This window comes from Suricata suricatta, chromosome 5 (genome assembly GCF_006229205.1).
Source record: "Suricata suricatta isolate VVHF042 chromosome 5, meerkat_22Aug2017_6uvM2_HiC, whole genome shotgun sequence".
Classification (NCBI taxonomy): domain Eukaryota; kingdom Metazoa; phylum Chordata; class Mammalia; order Carnivora; family Herpestidae; genus Suricata; species Suricata suricatta.
Window position 1 is genome coordinate 106,567,867 of NC_043704.1, and position 26,454 is coordinate 106,594,320.

A 26,454-nucleotide genomic window follows, 5' to 3' on the forward strand; every position below is an offset into this window, starting at 1 on the left:
AGAGACACCTGAGTATTATAAATTAGGCAACCCATGGGGAAGTCACTTTTCAAAAACGGATGAACTGTCCCCCAGCGCACCCGTATAGAACACGGAAACCCCGGGCAGACGGAATCTTATATCCATACCTATATTTCATGCCAGTCTGCTTTGCGGTGGACTCTTTGAGAGAAATGTGATGCTGAGGGGTGAACGTCCCCAGGCTGCGCGCGATGATAGCGACCGTGCGGAATTTGGCCCGGGCTGCGTTCACCACATTGGGGGCGGTGGAGCTCTGCTTGCTCAGAAGTCGGTCCTCACCATTCCGGCTCTTCAAATTGTGCTCTGTGCAGGCTATGGAGACTTGCATTGCTTCCCCGGGCAGCGCACGGTCCCTCTCAGAACCCCAGAACACAGGCAGTCACGAGAGGTTGAGCAGTTGGGGGGGTTTCTGCTCTTCTTTTAACCCCTCCTTGCTCCCCCTTCTGGGGATGCCGTCAGAGGAGTCCTCGCGGCCGACTTCGGAGCCGGGCAAGTGGCAGGAGTGGCTGCGGTGCAGAACAGAGTCCCCGGCTCCGAGAGAAGTAAACAGCCAGCCCTGAAGTTGTCACAGCAGCTGGAACGCGGATCAGGCTCGCAAATCTTCCCGGGCAGTAATCTCGGCTGATTAAACAGCCAAATCCGTGCAGTCGGGAGGCTTTTGCAGAAGCCTAAAGCTGAGCATTCGCGCCGACTGCCGGAGCCGGTCCACCGTGTCTGAATGCGGGCTCGCCTCTGGGCGATGGCTCAAATCCACGCAGGCATATACCGCAAGATGCGCCGCCAGCAAGCTCTGGACCACAGGCAGGATGCTCAACTGGCACGGGGAGCATCCAAGCAGCAGCTAATCGCAAGCTGGTCCCCGGGGACCGGTGATCTCCATCCACTCAGACTGTCAGCTCCTTCCCCTCCCCGCCCCACTCTGGGAGGTCGCCAGGGGGTGAAGGGGGTGGGGGCTCCTCAAGACCCCTCCCCACTCATTTTCAGGCGGAAGCCTGGGACGCTGAGCCCCTGCTGACACGGGTTTGCTGCTGCACAGTGGAGCAGGCTGGCCCCTTTAAAGAGCTCCTAGCATTTGTGTGCGACTGGTAGGCAAGGACCACTTTCAGCAGACACTTGCTGTAACGGGGTCTGCAGGGCAGCTCATAAAGGGTGGCGTGGAGGGGCGGGGGCTGCCCAGATTCAGGCCAGATCTTGCTGCGCACAACAGTTCGAACAGGCAGAGTGGGGGTGCTTCTGCCACGGAACACGCCAGTGAATGAGCACGTGAATACTCTGTGACTGGCTTACAAAACCACTACTTGAAATCCTTGTTATTAGCCCCGTCAGAGTTCATTTCCCTTTTGTGCGTTATTCGTTAAGACAGTTAAGTTTGAAGTTTCCTGAAAAACCACAGTACAGACTTTTTGAAGTCCGCTAACTTGCTGTAAAATCTATTCTGGATCTCAGAGGACCAGGCATAGGGGAAGAGGCAGCAATTCCATAGCGCCCAGGCAGGGGCCACACAAGGTGAGGGGCAGGTCCACGTCACCACCCAGAAAGACCGGGCCAGGTGGCTGGGACTATGTACACTCCCCACCTGTCACCTATGGCCGCTGGTGATGACAAACACTATCCCTAGGTTAGGGGTGGGCAGCAAAATAGTCCTCTCAACTTTGAATCTATGCGAGGTAGAAACATCATGTGGTTCAATGTCAGGTGCAAAGCAACAGTTCAATAAATGTAGTTGAACAAAACTAAGCATCAGTTGGCTGATGATAATTCGTCTCTCCATTTGAAATGCATGGAAGCCAGACTCCTTTTATAGATGCACTTACAATAAAATTGTGGCTTCTGCAAAACCAGTTTTCTGAATATGGTCCCCAGTAGACATTGCTGTCAAGCAAAAAGGAACAGGGTTTATATTGACCGTGTTTGTGAGCACCATCTCTGTGCTAGGCAATAGAAACATGGGGGGAAATGAAGCACTGTCCTTCTCAAGGAATAGGCAATCTGTGTGGGAAGGACAAGGCATTCAGTCTTAAAGGGGCTAATTAACAAGTCAGAGGTGCATCAGCGTTCAAATGAGTGGTACAGACACTACGCTAGAGTTCAGCAGGGGAGTAATTATAGAAGGCTGGAGAAAAGTTCTTTGATTCATTCCCCACACATCTACTGAATCTCTATCAGGTCCCTGGCTCTGCTAGTCACCAGGGTACAAAGATGTCTTAGACAGAGTCTGGACCCCAAGGAGCTCAGGGGTGCCCGGGCAGCCTTCCAAGAGGATAAGGAATTTGCAGGAGGCATGAATTTGATTAACAGAGGAGAAGGGAGGTGGTCTTCCCAAAGGTTGGCAAGTGTGGGGAGAATACACATTCTGGCAGTGTCTATGTGCTTTGAAGAAAAAAAAAAAAAAATAAGCAGGTCTGACCACTTCTTCCCAGGCAAATTAACTCATATGAATGAAGTTTTTAAGTAGAATATGTGCCTGTTTTGGATTCTAATCCAGAGATGAATCTTAACATTTTATAACCTGCAGATAAGGTTGAAATCCTCTTGTAGAAGCTTATCCTTAATCCTTTGTAACTTTATAAAAAAATAAACACATGACCTAATGCTCAGTGGTTGGGAAATAACTTTAAGATGGGATGAGGGTTGTGGAAAGGGGCAAATGATGCCTTCTTTTTCCCTTGGCTCCAAGTAGGGAGTTCTTGAAGGGATCTGTGTTCCCGGGAACAAATAGCAGTGGGCAGAGGAAGCAGATCATTAGAACCTTTATGTTTTCATATGAAGCCAGCTCATGGGAAATGATGGATGTGAATCAGGAAAAGAGTCAAAATGAGAAGAGGAAGAAGTGGGAGGAATCCAAAGAACAGCTCAGAGAGGAAAACAAAGCAGCCTGGGAAGCAGGACAGAGCCTGGAGCTCCCCACAGGCCCAGAGGGGTCAGGAGCTTGCCTGGGCACTGAGGGGAGGGAGGTATGACAAGGTGGCTGAGGGCTGATGAAATTGTGCTGCTGATACCACGGGGAGGGGGCGGAGGAGGAGGGCGCTGCAGATCTGCACAGTTAGCCAACATGGCTTTCAGGTTTCCCTGAAAGCATAACCCAAACCAGAGCAGGGATGAGGCTATCAAACAAAACATGCAAGGCAGAGAGCCTCTGAGTCACCTCCCTACCCTCACAGCACCGAGCACAGTGCCTTATGCCTAGCAGGCCCTCACTGTATGAATAATTGAGAGAGGGAGATAAGGAAGCAAAGGAAAGAAGGCGGCAGGAAGGGAGGAAGGAAAGCATATGGGAAGATGCCAAATTCTTGGATAAACTTGATTCCTTAAAAAGAAGAAAAAAGGGGGAAAATCCTGCCTGTTCTAGTTTCACACTGCCTGCTTACTTAAAAGGAGCCAATAATTGCCCCACATTCACATCTGCACCTCTTGTGTATTGACAAGTGTCCGCCTTTAGTCCACCTCAGAGAGAATCAAAGAATGGAGACCAGAGGAATGCTCAGAGCGCAAGCCTCTCTGGCTACCTGCAGTGTGCCTTTTCAGATCTGACGCCACGTGGGCTTTGACAGTCAGCCAGCAGCTCGGGGACTTCCCCAGCTGTGCTCACCCTTCCCAGCATTAATGGAGCAGTAGGTCTCAGGAGCCAGTGAATTAGATAGTCAGCTGTGAGACCGTGCATTCCTAATAAGTTCATGCTAACAGGCCACATGCTAATTAAGGTGGGAAGATTAGATATGTATCCTGTTATTGTCATACAATAGGATTTGGAAGAATTATTAGTATTATTTTGGGTTCAATTAAGACCCACAGGCAATGGTATAAGGATAGACGTAGATATAAGTGTAGATGCAGGCACCTGGGTGGCTCAGTTGGTCAAGCATCTACCTTTGGCTCAGGTCATGATCTCAGGGTTCCTGGGTTCAAGCTCCACATCAGGCTCTGTGCTGACAGCTCAGAGCCTGGAGCCTGCTTCAGATTTTTGGTGTCCCTTTCTCTTTGCCCCTCCTGATTGTGCTGTTTCTCTTGGTCTCAAAAATAAATAAAACTTTAACTCTTAAATTAAAGAAGATGTAGATACAAATGTAAGATACATTGTTATGGGTTGAAGTGAGTACCCCCCACAAAATTCACATGGTGATGTCCTAACTCTCAGTAAGTACCTCAGAATAGGACCATATTGAAGACACCGTCTTTAAAGAGGTAAATTGAAGTAAAATGAGGTCATTAAGGAAGGCTCAAATCCAATATGACTTATGTCTTTATAAGAAGAGATTAGGACACATACACAGATGGGGGAAGCCTCTGAAGACACATGAAGACAGCAATCTGCAAGCCAAAGAGAGGCAGCAGAAGAAATCAACCCTGTTGATACCCTGATCTTGGACTTCTAACCTCCAGAATCAGGAAGATATAAGAAACTATTGTTTCAGCCCACTAATCTACAGTATTTTGTTTGTTTGTTTGGGGGGTGGTGAGAAAGAGAATCTTAAGCAGGCTCCAAGCCCAGTGCGAGCGGGGTCGCGAGCAGGGTGAAATCAAGAGTTGGATGCAAAACATCTTGGTGGCTCAGTCATTAAACTTACTCTTAATTTAGGCTCAGGTCATGAACTCACAAAGGTCTTAATCTCAGTTTGTGAGGTCCAGCCCAGCACCAGGAGCCCACTTGGATTCTCTCTCCTCTCTGCCTCTCCCTCTGCTCATGCACATGCTCTTTCTCAAAATTAATGCACTTAACTGACTAAGCCACCCAGGTGCCCCATCTACAGTAATTTGTTATAGCAGCCTTCACAAACAAGTACAGATATAGATATTGTTTATTTTATTTTTTTTTAAATAGGTTTATTTTCAGAGAGGGAGAAAGAGCAGGGAAGGAACAGAGAGAGGAGGAGAGAAAGAATCTCAAACAGGCACCCCACTGTCATCTCAGGCTGATGCGGGGCTTGATCCTATGAACTGTGAGATCAGGACATGAACCTAAATCAACAGTAGGATGCTTAGCTAACTGACCCACCCAGTACCCCCTGTTTTTAATTCTTATTATTACTGGTCCAGAGGAATGAGTGGAACGCTAAGAAGATGCTCCTAAAAGTCATAATCAGAGGACAGTGCTATTATTGTGCCATTCCCTATGTCCTGAGCTAATACGACAAATGGACTACAAAGAAGACCTCCAAATAGACCTCCTTTGTTCCTTTCCACAAAGTTGTAAGGCCTCTACGTAGTAACTCTTGATCCAAGAAGTGGTGCTTTTCAAGGCCTTTCTAGTACTTTCCTTTGTTCTTAATGATCTCCTTATTCTGCCAATTTTCCCTTTCAATGGCTTGCTTTATACTGGGCATGTGTAAACAGCAACCTCAGATGGGCCCTGAGGTGGTAGAGAGAGGCCCACACCAGCAGGCCAAGACCCGACTCCAAACCCAGCTCTGTCACTCTGCCTATGACCCCGGGTGGCATTATAGCTCTCTGTACCTCTGTTCTCTCACCTGACATATGAGAGGGATCTGTACAGATTCCGCAGGGTGCTTTTACAGAGAGCTGTGGGGGTTACAGGATCACAGGGAACCAAATTATCACTTACTCTGCAATTTCACCTGGGTCTCAGCTGGTCTTGATTCATTACCTGATATTTGGAATTCTTTGGCATTCACGTCCAAGGGTCATTAAAGTCATGGTGACAGAGCTGGTTAGGAACAGACCAAAGGCTACTTAACTTGCACCCTAGCCTCTCATGATCATCATAGAGTCTTCATGGTAACATGGGAGGACTTGAGAGTGTGGGGTCAGCTGGAGCTGGGTGTGAATCCCAGCCCTGCTGTGTCCCTTCCTTGCGTGGCACTGAGCAGGGTGCCCAATCTCCCTGCACCTCAGAATCTTCACCAAAAGAATGGTGCAAGAACATGCCTCTTTGGATAATTATAGAAATTGCATGAAATAATACTTGCCCACGATACACACTTGATCACTGCTAAGTATCCATGTCAATGTACTAGAAGCAGGGCTGTCAGGACCTTCTTTGTCTCTCAAGCAAGCAAAGGGGGGAAAAACAGTCACCAGGAGACCCCGGCAATTACTAATACCAGTAAGACTTACACTATACCTCCTATAGCCTAGGCGCTCTTTACATGTATTAACTCGTTTAGTTGGCACATAATCCCATGGGAGAAGTAATGGGTTTTCAAGACCATTCTATAGATGAGGAAACAGGAGACACAGAAGTTAAATAACTTGCCCAAGGTGACACGGGCAGGAAGCTGCAGAGCCGGGGTTTACTCAGGGTAGCGTGGCTCCAAAGAGTTGACCCTCAACCACTGGGCCTCACTGCGACTGACTGGTCCTCATTTCAAGAGCGTCCTTGTGAGGAAAGCTTTAAATAGTGCCATTTAATGGGGGCGCCTGAGTGGCTCTGCTGGTTAAGTCTGACTCTTGGTACACTTTCAGGAGTTTAAGCCCCATGTCAGACTCTGTGCTGTCAACATGGATGCTGCTTAGGATTCTCTCTCCCTCCCTCCCTCTCTCTCTTTCTGTCCCTCCCTCACTCATGCAGTCTCTGTCTCTCTCAAAAATAAACTTAAAAAAAAAAAGCAAAATAAATAGTGCCATTTTATGTATTTTTTAAAAGCTTGGTTCTTATGAGGGGGAAAATTCAGTATTACAGTCTAAAAATTTTGGAAACATTAAATTATCCATAGCTTGGTAGCTATCAACTTTTTAAAATACTTCATAATGCTTTATTCTTAATACTCAAGAAAATATCTTTTCCCAATTACCTGGAATGCTTCTAATTAACTCAATTTCTTACAAGGAACATCAAAACAAATGCTTTCTGCTGGGTCCACTTAGAATTTATGGTTTATATGCTGTCAGAAACCAGAGCCGGTGGAGGCCAGGAAACATTCAATTATGCAGCCAGGCAAAACCGGATTCATTCAAAACAGAAGAATCTGCTACTATCTGAAGAATTTTAAACACGCGAGCATACAGATGGCAAGCCACCTTATGTGCCTGTTATTTGTGGTTACAAGAGCTTGTTAGGATGAGAGTTTGCTATTTATCAGAAATTCTTAACGTCTGGGTTTGGAGAACAATTTATTATATTCTGACAAATTGAACCAGCCATGAAGGTGACAATAGGCCTACATTTGCATGGGAACAGCATTTGGAAGAACAGAGAAAGCAAGATTGAGAGGCCAAATTGGAAATTCTTGAGGCTCTGCTGAGTAGAAGAAACTGCCAGGTATCAATTCCTCTGCTTCTCTGGAAGAAAGTTTCACCAGAGAACCCTCACTAGGAAATGGAGGACAAACTCAATTCGCATTTTCTCACGTCACTGGCCACATGTCCAAAACAAAAACAGGATTCGTGAACAGTTAAGCTTTTCAGTTAACACTTGAACTATCCTCACAGATAAGCGTTTTCTTAATTTGAAACTTGTGACATACCAGATGTATCAGCAAGGTCCCATATTTATCCATCACTTTATATGTTCAAGGTAAGGTTCCACAGTGCTACAGTAAGCAGGTGTGGAGAAATAGGAAATTCCCAATTCAGATGATTTTGTTCAGGCCTCTTCATGATAGATAATTTCTCTAGCTAGTCTAGAACTTGGACATAGAACTGGGATATACATTGTTTGTTTTTGCAAACGTCATTAATTCCTCCTCAATTGTTAGCCATAACTGCTTCTGCCATTGCCTTATGATAGAATAAGCTGGTCAGAAATACTTGTCAATTTAAGATTTCATTAACCCTAAGACACATCATCATTATGTATTCCATAACAATAAAAACTGTGGTTAATTAGTTATGATGCAATACTTTTTTATACCTTAAACTTTCTATTTTAAAGTTATCCAAAGAGTGGTTATAGGCTTATTTGGGATTTTCTTCCCAAAGTTTCACTCCTGTACATACAGGAAGAGAAAAATATAAGGTTCTCCCAAAATGTGTTCACATTTAGAATTTGATGCTTCTGGTTACTCAGTCATCAATGTCCACCCCACCCCCCGCCCCGCAGTCATTCTTTGTGTTTGTAACAATTTTTTAAAAACATGCTCAATAGACCCTGAATAGCTAAAGCCATCATGAAAAAGAATAAAGATGGTGGCATCACAATCTCAGATTTTAGGTTATATTATAAAACTATAATAAAGCAGTATGGTACTGGCACAAAATATAGGCCCACAGGTCAAAGGAACAGAATAGAGTCCTGACGTAAACCCACATGTATATGGCCACCAAACCTATGAAAAACAAGGCAGCAATACACAAAGGGGGAGAAAAAACAGTCTCTTCAAATGGTGCTGGGAAAAGTGGACAGCTACATGCCAAATAATGAAACTGGACCATTTTCTTTCCACACACACACACACACACACACACACACGGAAATAACTCACAATGGATTAAAAACCTAAATTGAGACCTGAAGTCCTAAAATGAGGAAAACAGACAGTAATCTCTTGGACATTAGCTTTAGAATCTATTTATGGATAGGTCTCCTGAGACCAGGGAAACAAACAAAATGGACCTATTGGGACTATACCAAAGTAAAAAGGTTCTGAGAGCAAAGGAAACCATCCATAAAACAAAAAGACAACCTAATGAATGGGAGAATGTATTTGCAAATGACATATCCAATAAAGGGTTAATATAAAAATATATAAAGAACTTACACAATACAAAAAAAAAAACCCAAACCACAAATGAATAATCTAATTAAAATGGGCAGAGGACTTAGATATTTTCCAAAGAAAACATACAGATGGCAAACAGACCTATGAAAAGATGTTCAACATCACTAATCATTAGAGAAATGCAAATTAAAACCACAGTGAGATCACTTTACAGTTGTCGGAATGGGTAAAATCAAGATCACAAGAAGCAAGTGTCGGTAAGAATGAAGAAAATGAAACCCTCGTGCACTGTCAGATGGGTATGCAAATTGGTGCAGCCACTGTGGAAAAGTAAAAAATTACTAACAGAATTACTATATGATCCATACCTTTACTCGGTATTTATTCCCAACCCCACCCAAAAATGGTAACATGAATTTGAAAAAAAAAAATACATGTACCCTGAGGTTTCTTGCATCATTATTTATAATAGCCAAGATACGGAAGCAACCCAAGTGTCTATCAACTGATCAATGGATAAAGAAGAGGTATTTACACACACACACACACACACACACACACACACACACACAAAATGGAATATTACTAAGCCATAAAAAAGAATGAAATCTTTCCATTAGCATCCAAGACGGGTGGACCCAGAGGGTATAATATGAAGTGAAATAAGTCCGAGAAAGGTGAATACCATATCATTTCACTTATATGTGGAACTTAAAGCAAATGAACAAATGATAAAAGAGACCAAAAAAAAGGACTCTTAAATATAGAGAACAAAGTAGTGGTTGCCAGAGGGGAGATGGGTGAGGAGATGGGCAAACTAGATAAAGGGGATTAAGAGTACACTTATCTTGATGAGCACTGAGAAGTGAATAGAACTATTGAATCATTATATTGTACACTAAGACTAATATAACATTGTATATTAATTACATCTGAATTTAACAAAACGCACATACTCAACTATTGTCTCTGGGACTTTTTCCCAAGCTGTTGACACCCACTCTGAAAGCTGTAATGCGCACTTATGGGCATTGACAGCCACATTATGATGGTCACCTAGCCAGCAGCAACAGGAAAAAATGTCACAATATCAAAGGAAACATATGTGCTTCAGGGAACTGATGAAATATAATGATTTCTAAAATGTGTTATAAACTCTTATTTTGTGGCCATTTAAATCTGAAATATTACAGAAAGAAGGGAGGTAAAATTTTTTTCAGCACCCACTATGTGCCAGGCATTGTGTCAGAGGCTTCTAGGCCCACTATCTCATTCCAGAGGAAAGGGAAAAAAGAATCCACCTTTATTAAACATCTAGATTAATTGGGCTCTCAATGAAGTATTCTCTAGATGGAGTTACAGAACCATCTACCTTCACCCGTAAAAACTAAGTAGTGAATCAGACGCCAGAAGGGCTTTCCACACGAAGTCATCCTTGCCTGATGGGGTGGAGGAAAATAAGCGATCTGAAGATCTTCCTAAAAATACGTTGATGGGTTAAAACTTCCTTGTTTCAGTTGAGGTATGGTGGGCTTCTTAGGGTGAAAAAAGATTTTGTCATTCTACCTCATATCTAATGTATTTTTAAATGTTTATTTTTGAGAGGGAGAGACACAGAGCAAGGGGAGGGGGTGCGGGGTATGAATCTGAAGCAGGCTCCAGGCCCTGAGCTGTCAGCACGGAGCCCAACATGGGGCTGGAACACACAGACGGCGAGATCATGACCTGAGCGGAAGCCAGAGGCCACCCAGGCACTCCTAATGTATTTTTAGGAAAGATGTATTCTCTTGGGGTACCTGGGTGGCTTAGACCAGGTAAGCATCTGACTTTGGCTCAGGTTGTGATCTTTCAGGGAGTTGCAGCTTCGTGTTGGGGTCTGTGCTGATAGATCTGAAGCAGGCTGCAGGCTCTGAGCTCTCGCGCTCGCTCTCTCTCTCTCTCTCTCTCTCTCTCTCTCTCTCTCTCTCAAAACAAACATTATGGGGCACCTGGGTGGCTCAGTTGGTTAAGCATCTGGCTTCGGCTCAGGTCATGATCTCACAGTTCATGGGTTCGAGCCCCGCATCGGGCTCTGTGCTGACAGCTAGCTCAGACCCTGAAGCCTGCTTCAGATCTGTGTCTCCCTCTCTCTCTGCCTCTTCCCTGCTCTTGCTGTCTCTATCTCAAAAATAAATTAAAAAAAAAACATTAAAAATTTTTAAATAAACATTAAAAATATTCTTTTATTCTATTCATTTTCAAAGAAAAAGTATTATAAAGAGCAGCTCTAAGATCCTAGGAGTTTCCTTCTCATTTAAGTTCTTCCTTTTGATAGATTACATAGAAAGTTAATGTAGAAGATTCCTTAGGCTTTTTATCACATTTAAAATAAAATTCATTTAGGGGCACATAAAGATTAAGTCTCATTGTACTCTATCAAGTACTGTATGGTCTAAAGTTTTTATACTGTATTAGCCTTATAAATAAAATACATTTAAAAAATTTTTTCTAATAGCCTTATCACAAATTCATCTAAGAGAAAACAAACATCAAAGCCTGAAGGAAAAAAGTCACATTAATCCAGACTTTCGATTTTTAACATTTTTGTAAATATCTTTTGGCTTGCACCTTTGTATTTTCCACACATAGTTTTGTGGTGATTGTTATTGCTGCTGCTACTGCTGTTCTACATAATGGAATACTTTTCAGTGTGTCAATTACCTCATACTATCATTTTAGATTTGTTCATCTTTTCATTTTCATACATTATCGGCCCTTAAATCAATTATGTGTCATCACCATGTCAATATGCATCATTCACTGTCCAGTGACCAGTTTTAGATCCTGATGAAGCAAAGAAGTAAAGAATTCAGTCCCTCCCCACATGGTTCCCTTCCTGGTTGGGGAGTGTGCAGATTCACTGAAGACTCCCTGCCTACGCTGCAGGTCAGAACGAGGGATCTAGCTGATACACACTCTAGAGGAAGAGGAAGAGATCACTGGAGGTCAGGGCAGTTTAAAAGACTATAGTGGTATCAGAAAAGATTTGGGCATTAAGGACAGAGAAGAACCTAGGCAAGGAAAGAAAATTGGTGAGGGAGGCTACATGAGCAGAGGAAATATTTTTTAGCAAGGACGGGGGAGGCTGAGGGGCCTCTTAGGGAACACTGAGCAAAGCTCTCTGGATGGAACCTTATTTGAAAAAAGGATTTATGTAAGAAATGATGCAAAAGAAATGTACATAAATCAACTACAGTCTGTTGAGGACAGACTGGAATAACAGTGGCGGGGAAGACTCCCTGCTCAGGGCAGTTGCAGGGAGATTGAAGGTAGAAAACTTATCAAGAATTCGGGTCTCGGGGGAGGAGTGTAAGCAGTATTTTTGGAAGATTATTCTGAAGGCCGATAGGGTGGTCCAGTAGGAGACTGACAGAAGAGGGCAGCTATAAGGTAAAACTCACTGATGAAAGAATGGTACCTCTTACCACCAGTCTTAACAGAAAGATGAGAAAATGTTCACAATGCACTGTGTGCTCAAAAAAAATTCAGTTCACAAAACAATATGTATATTATGAGCCTATTTTGACAGAAGCAAAAATTATCTACCTCTGTAGAGAAACAAATGGATATACCCAAATATATTTGGTACATTGGATATATTTGAGATACCTAGTTATCAGTGGTTACCTATGTGTGGTGGAAGTATGGGTAATTTTTGTTTCCTTATTTTGATAATCTATTATTTTTGCTGCAGGTATATAGCCCTTTTATATTATTGAACAACAACAAAAAAGTGATATCCACAGGAAAAGAAATGATGCTTGAAGCAATGAGGAGCCTGTAGATGTACTTATCATGGACAGAAGACCAAGATTTTTTCTATTGCGCAGCACCCAGTACTAGAAGATGAGAAGTAAACTGAGTAAGTTTGGTTCCATTTAACAAACAAGTACCTAGGAATAGATTATCCAGGATGTGACCATTAAGCTATGCTAACTGATGTGGAGAAGAATTTATTAAATCAAATCACTGTTTTGCTATAGATCTGTTATGGAATCCTGCTGGGGAGGCAGACAAGGAGAGGTCTGGTCCTCGAAGGAGAGGAATAATTAAGCATGGAACATTAAGGGCATTTTTGGAAATAGTGACTATGAATTCTACCAACCTAAGCCTGGTTGACCCTCCCTGGAGTTAGCCTCTACTAAAGGAAAGAGAACCTATACAGGTTCATGGTTAATCAAATTAACGTGAACTGCAGCCCTTAGGAGAAAAGGGCATGTCTCAATCTATCAGACAGCTGTGCAGACAGGTGCTTTATTAAATCCCAGTGGCTGAATAAATGAATTTGTACCAACCTCTAGGAAAACCCAGAGCTCAGTGGAAATATGCCAGAGAGAAGTTAAATCACTATTGAAATTTCTGAGACATCTCTAATAATTGTGATTTGTCCCAGTATTCTGCATTCACCCTTTACTCCACTTCCTACTTGTTTTATACATAGTCCTATGGTGATGAAATGAGAGTGGGGAGTAGTACAATATGGTATTTCTGTAGAGATGTTAGAAAATATCAGAAAAGGAATAGGAATGAGGAGAGGACTGGGAAAGAAAAGAACTGTAGCCAAAATCAAATGTAGGGAAGGATTTGAAGAGAGACCCAAAGCTTGAGCCTAACCTGCTAACTGAATTCCATGGGGAGGTGGTTCATCAGTTTTGGGAGAAGATCAGTTATTAGTTTCCATGGGTGTTGTCACAAATTAACACAAACTTGGTGACGTAAGACAAGAGAAATGTGTTCTCACAATTCTGGAAGCCAGAAATTTTAAGTCAAGGTGTGAGTAGGGCTGTGCTCCCTACAAGGGTTCTAGGGAATAATTTATTCCTTGCCTCTTTCAGCTTCTGGTAGTTCATCAGCATTCCCTGGGACTTTCTCTCTCCAATCTCTGACTCCACCTTCAAATGGCCTTCTCCTCCCTGTGTCTTTGTCTTCTTCTCTTGTGTCTCTTATAAGGACCCTTATCTTTGGATTTAGGGCCCATCTAGGTTGATCTCATCTCAAGATCTTTAGTTTCATTACATCTGCAAAGATACCGTTTCCAAATAAGGTCACATTCACAGGTTTCAGGGATTAAGATATGAACATACATACTTAGGGACAACCCCATTCAACTGACCACTGCCACTTTGCAGAAAGCATGTGTTCAGTGGGAAGGAGGTGGGGGAAAGATGAGGAGAGGAAGCAGTAGGACCAGACTTGCTTTCCGGACTGACAGGAGAGCCAAATTGAAGAGGCAACAAAACAGCCCAAGACTTTATGGAGACAAAAACTCAGTACAAGTTTGAGAGCTCCCATCTGAGAGTGCTTTCTTTGATGAGATGAAAAGAAAAAGAAATAAGAATCCTTTCAGGTCAAATATGGGCAGGTGGGCCTGACCATGCCCTACAATGTCTCTTTGCCCAGAGACAACAGTACTGGCTCAGATAGAGAGATCAAAGGATTCACATAAAGTATCATCAATAACCATACCCTGGGTGAGAATTGATCCATCCACTATACCAGAGGGCTTCTCTGGAAAAAGCACTGGCTCAGGAAAGGGGAGAGAATGGTACATGGACTACTTGGGAGTTAGAAATAGGACACAGGGCAATGGATGCTATGAAGCATGCAAGCTATGGAGGAAATAGCAAAGCATTGATAAAACCATAATTGGTTGGTTTTTATTTTTACCATTTTCCTGATCAAGAGTACCCCCAAGTTTTTTAATGGATGCCTTTCTTCTTGGTAAAAGTGTGAACTATCAGGTCAGCAGAGATGTATGTTAGAAGCTGGTAGTCATAGCATCATGTGGTACAGGAGTAGATCAGCTCAAGAATCAGTTGGAACTCGAGTTCCAGATGCAGTTATGAGAACAGAGGATTTGAATCAGGGGGCTTATGATGATGTCAAGGAGCAAGGAATGACATTAAATCTAAAAGGATTAGGGGTGTGCTCACTTCAGGAGCACATATACTAAAAGGACTAGGGGCGCGTGGGCGGCTCAGTCTCTTAAGCTTCTGACTTCGGCTCAGGTCATGATCTCACAGTTAGTTTGTGGGTTCAAGCCCTGCATCAGGCTCTGTGCTGACAGCTAGTTCAGAGCCTGGAGCCTGCTTCGGATTCTATATCTCCCCCTCTCTCTGACCCTCCCCTGATTGCGCTGTCTCTGTCTCTCAAAAATAAATAAAAAACATTTAAAAAATTAAAAAATAATCTAAAAGGACTAGATCCTTCTCACTAACAAAAAAGCTTGGAATCTGGACAATTTAAGGCAGTTGTCAAGGGATCATTCAGAAGAATGGTCACTGAGGTCAAAGTGGAACAGTCTCTAAAATGAAAGCATAATTCTGAGAAGTATTAAAGTACTTTTTATTTCCCATAAATCAAGATTTTAAATACTTATTTCAAATCAAGATTTATGAGAAATGAAAAGTACTTTGGTTTAATATTAAAAGACATTAACACTATATATATCAATTTTAATACTATATCGAGACTATAAAATATAAATACGTATATGTGTATATACTAGTACATACAGTACTAGTACATAGTATGTGACAGTATATTTTAGTAGATATATTTCATATATATAAATTCAGTATACACACACATGTATACACACATGTTAAAATGTAGAAATTTTGCTATACTATAGTTTTATGTTCCATTTGTTCTCCATCCTTTGTACTACTATATACTGTATATGTAAATTCTAAAATTTATATTGAAAGACAACAAATTTAAATAGCTGAAATAATTTTGAAAAAGAAGAACTATATTAGAAGACTTATACTATCTAATTTCAAAACTTACTACAAAGCTATATTAACCAACAGAGTGTGGTACTGGCAAAGGATAGGTATATAGATTAATGGAAGGGAACTAAGAGTTCAGAAATAAGTCTTTATATTTGTGGTCAATTGGTTTTCAATAATGGCACCCAACACAATTCAACTGGAAAATGATGGTCTTTTCAAAAAGAATATTGCTCGTACAATTGTATATCCCCATGCAGAAAAAGACCTTACACTCTTACCTTTCATTCAGAAATCAAATCAAAATGATCATAGACTTAAACTTAAGAAATAAGACTCTAAACCATCTAGAAGAAAACATAGGATAAATCTTCGTGAATCTTTTGCACCAAAAGTACACTCCATCAAAGAAAAATAATAAATTGGACTTCCTAAAAACAAAAGCCATTTCACTGAACAGATCATGAAGACAAGACATAGATTAGTAAAAAAATTTTACAAGTCTATACATGGTAAAGAAGTTGTATCCAAAATATATAAAGAACACCACTAACTAAATAAAAAGATAAATCAACTTAAAAAATGGATAGAAGATTTTAATAGCTATTTCACCAATGAAACATGATAGATATGTGAATGGCTAACAAGCACATAAGGAGGAGCTCAACCTCATTAGTCATTAAGGAAATACACAAAAAACTACAATGAGACACTACTATATGCCCACTAAAAATGCTATATATATATATATATATATATATATATATATATATATATATATTTTATTTATCCAAGAGTCAGTGATGGTGTGGAGAAACTGAAACTGAAACCCTCATGCATTGGTGGTGAGGAGGTCACACTTCCCACTATGGAAAATACTTCTAAAAAGTTAAGCACAAACTTACCATATGACCAAGGAACTCCACTCTTAGGTATAAAAAGATATGGCTACAGAAAGACATATACATGAATGTTCATAAAAACGTTCTTCATAATCACCTAGCCTGGAAACTCATCCAAAGATCCATCAAATGGTAAGGGAATAGTCAAAATGTGTTATATTTATGTAATTCTATTCAGCCATTACAAGAATGAACTACTGATACAGGTGACATTAATCATCCTCAAAAACATTACATTAAGTAAAAGAAGTTAGACAAAAAGGCTGTATATTATACAATTCTATGTTTATGACAGACCTAGAAAGGCACATTTATGAGACAAAAACAGATAAGAGTTACTTGGGTCAGGGAGTGAAAACAGGGATTAACTGCAAATAGGCACAAGGAAATTTTTTGATACTATAGGAATGTTCTAAAATTGAATTCTGGTTATTGTACAATTCTATAAATTTCTTAAAGTCATTGAGTTCTATATTTTGGGTGAATATTATGGCATATAAATTATACCTCAAATCTGTTAAGACCAAAAAAGTGCCATGCCATAACGTAGAATAGATACAACACTGGTGGTTAAAAACAAGCCAACAAAAACAGGACTTTTCTGAGAGTTGTGTTAGTTTTAAGCACCTGAGTTCCATTTCCAATCAGAAGCAAAGACTGAACATAGAATTTAGTATAAGCCATAGCAGACAGATGTCAGAGGAGAGGTCTGGAAAGTTTCTGAGAGGAGTTGCAAGACAGAATCAGAAAGAACAATGAATTTAGTTGCATGTTGGATTTTCCAGAAGATTCTACTTCATTATGACATGGCTGACATAGCAGAATCCCTAACTAGGTTGAGGAAGAATCCAAGGGCATCCCAAAGAAGTTCCACACTGAGGCACACTGGATCTGTGCTAGTGTGGAGGGACAGCAGACCAGCAATGGCCGAGTGTGGTGCTACAGGGAGCCTCACAGAGTCCCCCACATTATGGAATAAGGCAACAAATCAGCCAAGGATCATCAAGGTCTCCACAGCACATGGGAGGTCACAGGGCACAGAGCTGGATACTGAGGCAGTGCAAGGTTTGCAGTCAAAGATAATAGAATGCTCCCAAAGCCCAAGCACGACAGCTCTCGGACATAGCAGGTAAGCAAGGAACAAGTCAGAGGAGAGTAACAAGAACCTGGTGAATGGCATAAAGACCACCTCTGATAAGGAGCTGTAATTCTGAACTAGCTAAATATTTATCCAAACTCCTCTTTAGAAAATGGATGAATTACTTTAAGATAGCAAGTTATATAGGTTTTCTACTGCTCTTAGTGGAACAAGTGACTTTAGAATCAGATGAGGATAGCCAATAAAAATTCCTTTTTCTGACTATGGATGGATCTTTCCAACATGTAGAAGGTTTCCAGTGAAGAACTAATGCTTGTCACCTTTGGCCTTAGGCTTCCCAGGCTGATCTGCTGGGAAGAACATCCTTTGCCCACTACAATCCAGATCTTCTCAGTTTAAAGGGGTCTCAAAGTGTCAAATTAGGAAGTCTGGGTCTGAGCAGATGGACAAAGTGCCCAGAGACAATGACTGGGGCAGGATCTTCTTGTCACTGGAATCTTCACATTTAGACTGAGGCCAAAAGTGAGTAGTTACAGGAGGCCCTGCCAGGGTGTTGAAATGGTTTGATTCTGCAGCAAGCACAATGCGTAACTAGATGCCAAGAGTGTTCTTTGGTTTATACCCCAGGTGTTTCTAGGTTCATTTACACATTAACCATTTGTAACTCTTTAAGGGACATTTTAAAGTGAGAGATCATTAAACAAAACCAATTGGAAGCAGAGTCATTCCATTTCCCTGCTAGTCAGATTGGATTGTCCATATAAACCACTGTCCTGTTCCACATCCAGAAGGGGATTTGCCATTCCACAGCTAACATTATTTAGGCCCAGTGCTCGCTCACTCAACAGCACAGCACATTATTTATAGCAATATGGTTGTTGGTTATAAAAGCTTTCATGTGGGGGAAGGGAAGAAAGGATATTTAGATTCCCAGTGTTTTTGGCTTAGGGCTTTTTCTTTTAATTGAGTAGGAGTGAGTTATTTAATGTTACGTGTAGGTAAGTGAAAAAATACATCCCTTTCAGAAAATGATTTTAATTTGCCTGTAATCATTCTTAATTGTTAACAATCTTCTGAAATTCAAAAGGCTGTCATGTGGAGGAGGGAAGACATTTGGGAACGTGGTTACATAGGACAGAAACAGGACCAAGAACTGGCAGCAGGCAGGTTGAGGACATTGTAAAGGACTCATTGACAATGTGGGCTGCTCAACACATCAGGCTGCCCACCTAGAGATACAGTAATCTTGCTGTCCCTGGAGGTACTCAAATTGTGTCCACAGAACCAGATGGCAGTACATAATGGAGAAAATCTAGCATGTTCAATATCCCTTTTCCCCTCTGATAATAGCATGTTATGCTTCAAGTGAGAGAGATTCCCAGGCTCCTGCTAAGGGCATGTGGCCTACTCAATAAGAGTTCCACTGCCCAGGTCACAGTGATTGACTTGGGATAGTCATATGACCCCAATCAGTTCAATCATACTCAATCCTGGGACTTCTATTGGAAACAAGAAATTCTTTCCTCTGGACTTGTAGCTAGTTAAGCCCTCAAACCACCTAGGGCTATTTCAAAGAAAGGACCTGCTTGAGAATGAACTGGAATGTTATTAGGGAAATCATCTTCTCGAGTGGCCTCCCTCAGCAGGTGGTATCTGCTTTTTCCTATTCTGGTGCTTTATCCACCATTTTGCAGTGATTCAGCTACTTCCTCTCTGCTTCTATTGTTTCCAGGACTATAGATTAACTGTAAACCTCCTATTCAAATTCCTCAAGAGAAGAACCTGACGCCATCAACCAGTCACCATCCATGTGGTACACCCAAGTAAACTTTGGCTCTTGAACTCAAATCACCATGGAAAGCCATCTTTATGTCAGGGACAGTTATAAACTGGATATTTGTGCCCTCCCCACTCCATTCATATGTTAAAATATTGATGACCAATGGGATTGTTTGGAGGTGGGGCCTCTAGGAGGTTATGGAGTTTAGATGAGATCATGAGGGTGGATTTGTGTTCTTATAAGAAAGACCAGAGCTTCAAACTTTTTTTATGTAAAGATATTGTAGATATGGAAGTGGTCTTCAGAACATGGCTCTAGGCATGAGCCAGATCCCTCCCCAAACAGTGGTCAGTGTTCTTTCCAATTTCAGTTCTTCTAGAATCCTTTTTTCAATTGTTTGAATTATTGTTTGAATTTTTATAAGCGTTGTGATGTTTCCCATAAGGACTGATAAAGTTGCCAAGTGGATCCTAATGCATTCTGCTCTCTCCCTCACTTATTACCCAGTATAGAGGCTGCTTTTAGGCAATACGCTTGAGCAATGGAAACTCGAGCAAGATAATAGGGCCCACATTGACCAGTGAGCGACATAAACAGGCTCATTAAATGACCCACTTTGAAATATCGTAGGCACTATCTGACCAATGACAACAAGGCACAGCTCCTAAGATTACCAAAAAAGGGAAAATTCTATACAATTCTGTACTTGCCCACTCCACCCTATGATTCCAGCCCCATCACCACCTTGTGGCAGACAGTCTCTCCTTTGTGATCCTGCCCACTGCTCCTTGCATGTGTTCAATAAAGTTGTCTCTTTTGTTCTATCTCAGGTGAATTCTCTCACTGCCCATGCCATTGACTCCACCCTACTGAGATGCCCCAGGCTTGTCTGACACAACATGGTGACTCTCTTGGCTCCCAGCAGGAAAAAAGATGGCACAGTCATAGGTCATCTGAAGAGAGTTTAATGGAGACTATTGACCAGGTATAATAGGAATATCCCTTAAGGGAAGTGTAGCCCTGAATCACAGTGCCTCAGGCCTAGTAACCACTGGGTCCATTACCATTCCTAAGCCTCAAGGAGTGATTGAAAGAAGTGATTATCAGAACCCAGAGACAGAGTGGGTTGAGTGAGAGGCACCCGATAGAGCCTGTGACCCTCACTGAAGGATACAACCAGTTTGCAGGGAAGGAGTTTAGGGAATATAGCCCTACCCTCTATCTCCAGCCAATTGGCTGAGCCCAGCTGGAAGCTGGAGGCCACAGGAATGTAGAGCAACCTACTATTCAATACACATAGGGGACAAAGTACTTGAGCTACATTCTCCTTTATGTGGTGTGGGCAAAGATATTTTAACACATCATAGTCTGAGAAGTCTTATTGCAATAGGGTGATCCAGTGCTGCTTTCAGCATAAAGCAGAGGACAGTGCCCACCCCCAACACTGAGCATCCACTCACACTGGTGGGTTAGCTTGCCGGGCCATAGGGGATCATGAAAGGAGAAACTATACCTCCATTAAGAGCACCGTGACCCTCAGGAGACAGATTTGAGTGATCTGCTCAAAGTGACACCAGTCACAAAGGCTGGCCACATTATTCTTAAGCCGTTTTCTAAGAGGTAAGTGAATAGAATACTTCCATTCTTATATAAAGTCAAATACCTAATTTTAATTAAAATGTGGAGAAATATTGCATTTAAAAAGTAGGAAGGGAAAAATATTATAGAAAAGAAAGGTCAGGTTTCCAGAAGCATTATCTCTCATTTAAGATTCAAACAGGAAGACCATATGTACTGAAAACATGACACTTTTTCTTTTTTTAATTTAAAATTAATCCACTAAACCCTAAAAACACAAATTCACTAAAATTTATTCACTCAGTAATCAAACTAGCACTGTTTTTTTTTTTTAACCTATTTCTAGGGAGGATCTAATATGGGAGAGAAATCACATTAATTCTCCATTAAACAAATATTTACTGAACATTTACCAAATGCTGATGTAGGTACTGAGAACAGAAAGAATAGTTTAAGATAAACAAGTCCCATCCTTTCCTTAATCAGCTTAAGTTCTAATAAGATGGACATACACAGGGGCACCTGGGTGGCTCAGTCCATTGAGCTTTTGACTCTTGATCTTGGCTCAGGACAGGTCATAATCCCAATGTTGTGGGATCCACCTGTGTCGGGCTCTGTGCCAAGCATGGAGCCTGCTTGAGATTCTCTCTCACCTTCTGTCCCTCTCCCCCTCTCACACGCTTTCTCTTAAAGATGGCCATATATAAACAGCTAACCACAACCCAGGGCAGAATGAAATACATGCTAAAAATGCTTAGGGGGCTTTGGCAGGAGGAAGCACCAAGCAGAAATTCATTCTGATTGAAGGCAAATCACAGAAGGCTGATGGAGGGGGCTATGCTAGCTCTGGGCTTTAAACAGTGAGCAGGGGGCACCTGGGTGGCTCAGTCAGTTGAGAGTCTGACTTCTGCTCAGGTCATAATCTCAAGGTTCATGGCTTTGAGCCCCACATGAAGCTCACTGCTGTCAGCACAAAGCCTGCTATGGATCCTCTTGTCCACCTGTTTCTCTGTCCCTCCCCTGCTCATGCTCATGTGTGCTCTCTTAAAAAAATAAAAACAAAACATTAAAAAGTATTAAACATTGAGCAGGATAATGTTAGAGGGCACAGTAGCCCACTATTAGAAGCTATCTCAAGTCAGGGGCGCCTGGGTGGCTCAGTTGGTTAAGCCTCCGACTTCGGCTCAGGTCAGATCTCACGTTCGTGGGTTCGAGCCCCACATCAGGCTCTGTGCTGACAGCTAGCTCACAGCCTGGGGCCTGTTTCCGGGTCTGTGTCTCCTTCTCTCTCTGACTCTCCCCCTCTCATGCTCTGTCTCTCTCTGTATCAAAAATAAATAAAACATTAAAAATTTAGAAGCTATCTCAAGTCAGGGTCAAGCTTGACCCGAGACACAGATGCATAAAGTGTTGGGTAAATGTATACCAAAGGGGCAGTGGGACATAGCGGCATATGGGGGTTGGGGTGGACAGAGGGCATCGCGGGGGGGGGGGGGGGGGGGGGGGGGGGGGGGGGGGGGGGGGGGGGGGGGGGGGGGGGGGGAGGCAGGACAGAGGCATGGAATCAAATCACAGAATCTTAAATACCAAGCTTACTTAACTCTACTAGGAGGTAATAGGAGCTCGAATGGGCGCCATATCTGGTTGGGATGAATGTTGCATATATTTTTTGTGGATTTATTTTGAGCATCATGGTCTATAACAGCTTTTATTGCCCCTTCTCTATGTCCAATTTGCTTCTCTGACAGTAAAAATCTGTAGTATGTTCATCCCTTATGTGCCACATTAAATTACTGCAACTAAAATGATATTAATGGCCTCAAACTGTAAATAAGATCTGGCTCACAGCACCCCCATGGATAATGGAAATAGTTCAATACCAACCAGACAAAGGAGCTCGAATGAAAGTGGTTTGTTGGAACAAAGTAGCCTATAAATAGTCACACTGGGGCAGATAGGCCACGTTGCTAAAAGGCCCTCCAACTTATCGGCTGAATGTTCCATAAATCAGTATGAATACAGAGAGGGGGCCTGCGTGTCACCCACACAGTCAGCTCGGCAGGGGAAGGAGAAGGAGTCTGCTAATTAATCTTCCCATTCTGCCATTGTAACTCACTGCAGTTTCCTTTTCTACCAGGGCAATTGGTATTAAAAAGAAAAAAGAAAAAGCCAGTGTGCTTCCTTTATAGGCTATATTACCTAACCCCAAAGGCCAAATCAGGAAATGCTTTGGATTTTGATGTTAAAGACAACTAGAAGATGGAGAGAAGGTGGTGTGAAATCCTATCAACCATTGCAAAGTTACCTGTGACATGGAAAGGAAGCCAAGGCCCCCAGCTGGGCTCTTAGCAACTAATACTTCACCTGCTTTAAGGCTCAGTTAAGAAAACAGAGCTAAATGAAAGGTCACATTTTCAGTGGTGAGCCTCTGGGACTAAACATCAAATATTGGGTCGCCCTTGTGCAGAGTTCACACTGAGACTTCACATAAGCCTGCAAAGAACTGCAAACAGTCCTTAAGGAGAAGTACTTCCGCTCTGCAAACACTGCAAACACCTGAGCACTGGCAACTGGGCAGCAATGAAGACCACTCAGAGCCCGCTTTGCCATAGTGTGGGTGAGCCACATGACGTCCAGATTCTCTGCTGCCCCAGGAAAATGCTTTGGGGGAGGGGGGTGTCATCGGAACTGCATTTAGCCTCTCCTTGCTTTTTAATATTTTAGGGTTTTTTCCCCCAGAGTAACAAGGTGATCTGTTGAACCTCTTTATACACCTGGTTACTTAAAAATCAGAAGTTTACTAGAAGCATTGCATCCTTATGCATTGATATTCAGAGGCAAGGAAAAAGGGAAATGTATCAGTCTTTTGTCTTTTTAAGAAGCCTCAGTTTCCCCTCACTTTTTTTTTTAATGATAGCATTATCTTCGTCTTTCTTAAAACTATCAGTAGAGAGGCAGAAAGAGGGACAGAGGATCTGAAGCAGTCTCTGTGCTGACAGCAGAGATTCCAATGCAGGACTTGAACTCGTGAACTGAGAGATCATGATCTGAGCCAAAGTCCAACACTCAACCAACTGGGCCACCCAGGTGCCCCTGAAGTTAGACACTGACTGAGCCACCCAGGTGCCCCTCCCCTCACATCTTATTGAGGAATACATCACATGCCCACACTTAAACCGATCATACAACCATGAGCACAAGCCTCTATGTTTGGCTTAGACCAGTGGTTCAAACTTGAAAGGGCATTAGAATTAAGTAAAGGTTAAAACAGATTGCTGGTCCTCTTTTTCCAGGATTTCTGGCTCGGTAGGTCTGGTATGGGGTCTAAGGATTTGTATTTCTAACAAGTTCTAAGGCTGAGGTTTATGCTGTGCATCTACATAGGGAGAATACAGCTCAGACAAATGAAGTTTCCCCCTGTGCCTTCCCGTGGAGAAGAAAAGTGACCAAATCAGGTTCCCTCAGCAAAGAAGAGGGCGGGCATGTTGCTGTTGAATGGGAACCATCAAAGTCTTCTGAATCAGAAGCCGGCTGCTAAAACCTGAATTGCTCCACATAGAGGCATCTTTTACGGTCTAGGTTGATTCGGGCTCCTTGCTCACCTGGTTAACGGCACTCAACTTCTCCCAACAAGCCCAGGGCCAGAACTGAGGCAGAGCTGATGCCAGAGATGGCCTATGGCCCACAGCACAGGAGAGCCCGTGGAAGGGACACAGTTACCAAAGCTCACAAGCAAAGAGTATCAGCTATGCATCTAGCTTCTTTAGGAAAGTATTTCTACATTCTGAGATCACATGATAAAAAAACAAAAACAATCAACTGATGATCTTAAACTGCTCCCTCAAACAGAAATAACCCACCCAGACTTTATAAACAAGCCTGGCACAGCAGCCTGCCTTTTAAGTGTCTTCTGTGTATGTTCAATAACACCCAAGAATTTAACCACAGCTATGTTAGAAGCCCGGCCAAGTAGTACTGCTCCATGTGCCTCTAATAATCTGTTAATTTGACCCTTTCTTGGCCACTCATAAGAGAAGGCGTGCTCCCTAAACAGTTCTGATTTTCATTATCTCAGGGTTTTAGGCTGTATTAGAAAGTAATACCTAGGGTTGTTTACAAGAATTCAGACGTGAGGTGACTAATGGGTGAGGTTGTTCTGATAACCCAGGAGGCAGGACATAAAAGCTTATCCAGTGATATGTATTGGGAAACTGTTGATTTTCTTCTGTACTAAGTCCCCATCCAAGCTCCCACACTAAGATAGGAGTGTTTCCCAGGTACTTTGGGGACTCGGATGGGATGTATTATAAGCAATGCATCCTGGGCACTCAGCTTTCCACAGCCACCTTAATCTCCAGGGCTCTGGGTATTTTTTCCCCATATATTTGAAGTGAGCGAAGAGGCACTTCTAATCTATTTGCTGTTTCTAGAGAATACTTTAAAGATAGTCTCAGCAACTCCCTATATTGAAGGAAGAGAAAATATTTGGTATACCATACTACCACTGCCTTCCAATGAAGGGATGTCAGCTGCTTGAAATAAAGGGCTGTCAAAGACAAATCCATTAGCTGTGCCTTTCTCCTGTAGATTTGGGCAGAATTTGAAACACCAAAGGAAGGAGCAAAAAGAATAAAGTGTTGGCTTATCAACTATACACAGTCTTCCTCTACTTTCCACCCAGCGGGAAAGCAAGGGAAAACATATACTGATAAGGGATAAAAGAAAAGACATCACTTTTCAGCCCAGTGATTTAGTTCTGGTATGAATAATTTTTAACATTATTGCATTGCCAGGGGACAGATCCACGTGTGTATTGCTCTCTGCCTTGGCACATGTTTCCCTCCTACAAGATGTTGCAGCAGTATCTTAAAAAAGTGTCCTTGGCTGTATGACTCCATGATACCCTCCACCAAGGAAAGCCAGTTGCTTCTTATCTGCCATGCCAAGTGTGTAAGAACTTCCCATTTCTTGGGAGTCATCACAGCTCAGTAATAAAACCCAACTCATCAGCAATGAGGAAACTACAATGGTCATCAGAGTGGACCAGGGCAGAGGGACATGGAGCAGCCCTCTAAAGAAGACTATGAATAATATAAGCTTTTGGTCTTCAACATAGCTTGGACTAACACAGATGTTGACACTGTTTTTACCTACAATAAGTCGGGCAAACTCTAAATTTTTATAGACAGCTTTGATATAGTTAACAGCCTAAATTCCAATTTCATAAGATATCTAATCTCAAAGAGTGTATCTATGGAAATGTGGGGCTCCTTCTTGCTGTTTGACTATGTTTATATTTTAGAACATATGAAAAAATTTACTTTTTCTGTCCAAGTCAGGGTAGTGGAACACCCTCTAATTTGCATTTGTGATTTGCAATATCGAAGTTGAGGCAGTCTGTTCTGCTACATTCATCCACTGAATAGGTAGGAATCCCGTTATATCATTCTCTGAGGCCACCTATATATGGAGGGACACTCCTCCCAGGCCCAGACTCAGGAATGTGGCCAGATGGACAAAACTCTCAGCTCTCCTGGGAATGCTGACAGGTACTCTATTCAGGGGCAATATGTTTCCATAGCTCTGCCAGCATTGTGATAGAAGCCCAAATATTTAATACAATTGCTGTATTTTTAGAACATCGTCCCTCCCTCCTCCTTCCTCTTTCAAAGCATGTAAGACTGTA

General features: G+C 42.2%; 1 protein-coding gene and 1 long non-coding RNA gene across 4 annotated transcripts in view; one reads left to right on the top strand and one right to left on the bottom strand.

Annotated features, from left to right (window-relative positions):
* KCNAB1 (potassium voltage-gated channel subfamily A member regulatory beta subunit 1) overlaps positions 1-26,454 on the bottom strand; it is a 452,797-nt gene that overhangs the window by 261,675 nt on the left and 164,668 nt on the right. The window contains exon 1 of one of the 3 annotated variants that reach the window (XM_029940000.1): positions 129-1,220. The exons of the other annotated variants lie outside the window; for them this stretch is intronic. Coding sequence (XP_029795860.1) covers positions 129-349 — 221 coding nt within the window. The 5' untranslated portion in view covers positions 350-1,220. Of the gene's footprint in view, positions 1-128; positions 1,221-26,454 lie in introns of those variants that run through there. 3 annotated transcript variants of the gene reach the window in all.
* Positions 17,158-19,261, top strand: LOC115292093. The gene is made up of 2 exons (XR_003908797.1): positions 17,158-17,440; positions 19,143-19,261. It is a non-coding gene; the product is annotated as an uncharacterized LOC115292093 (long non-coding RNA).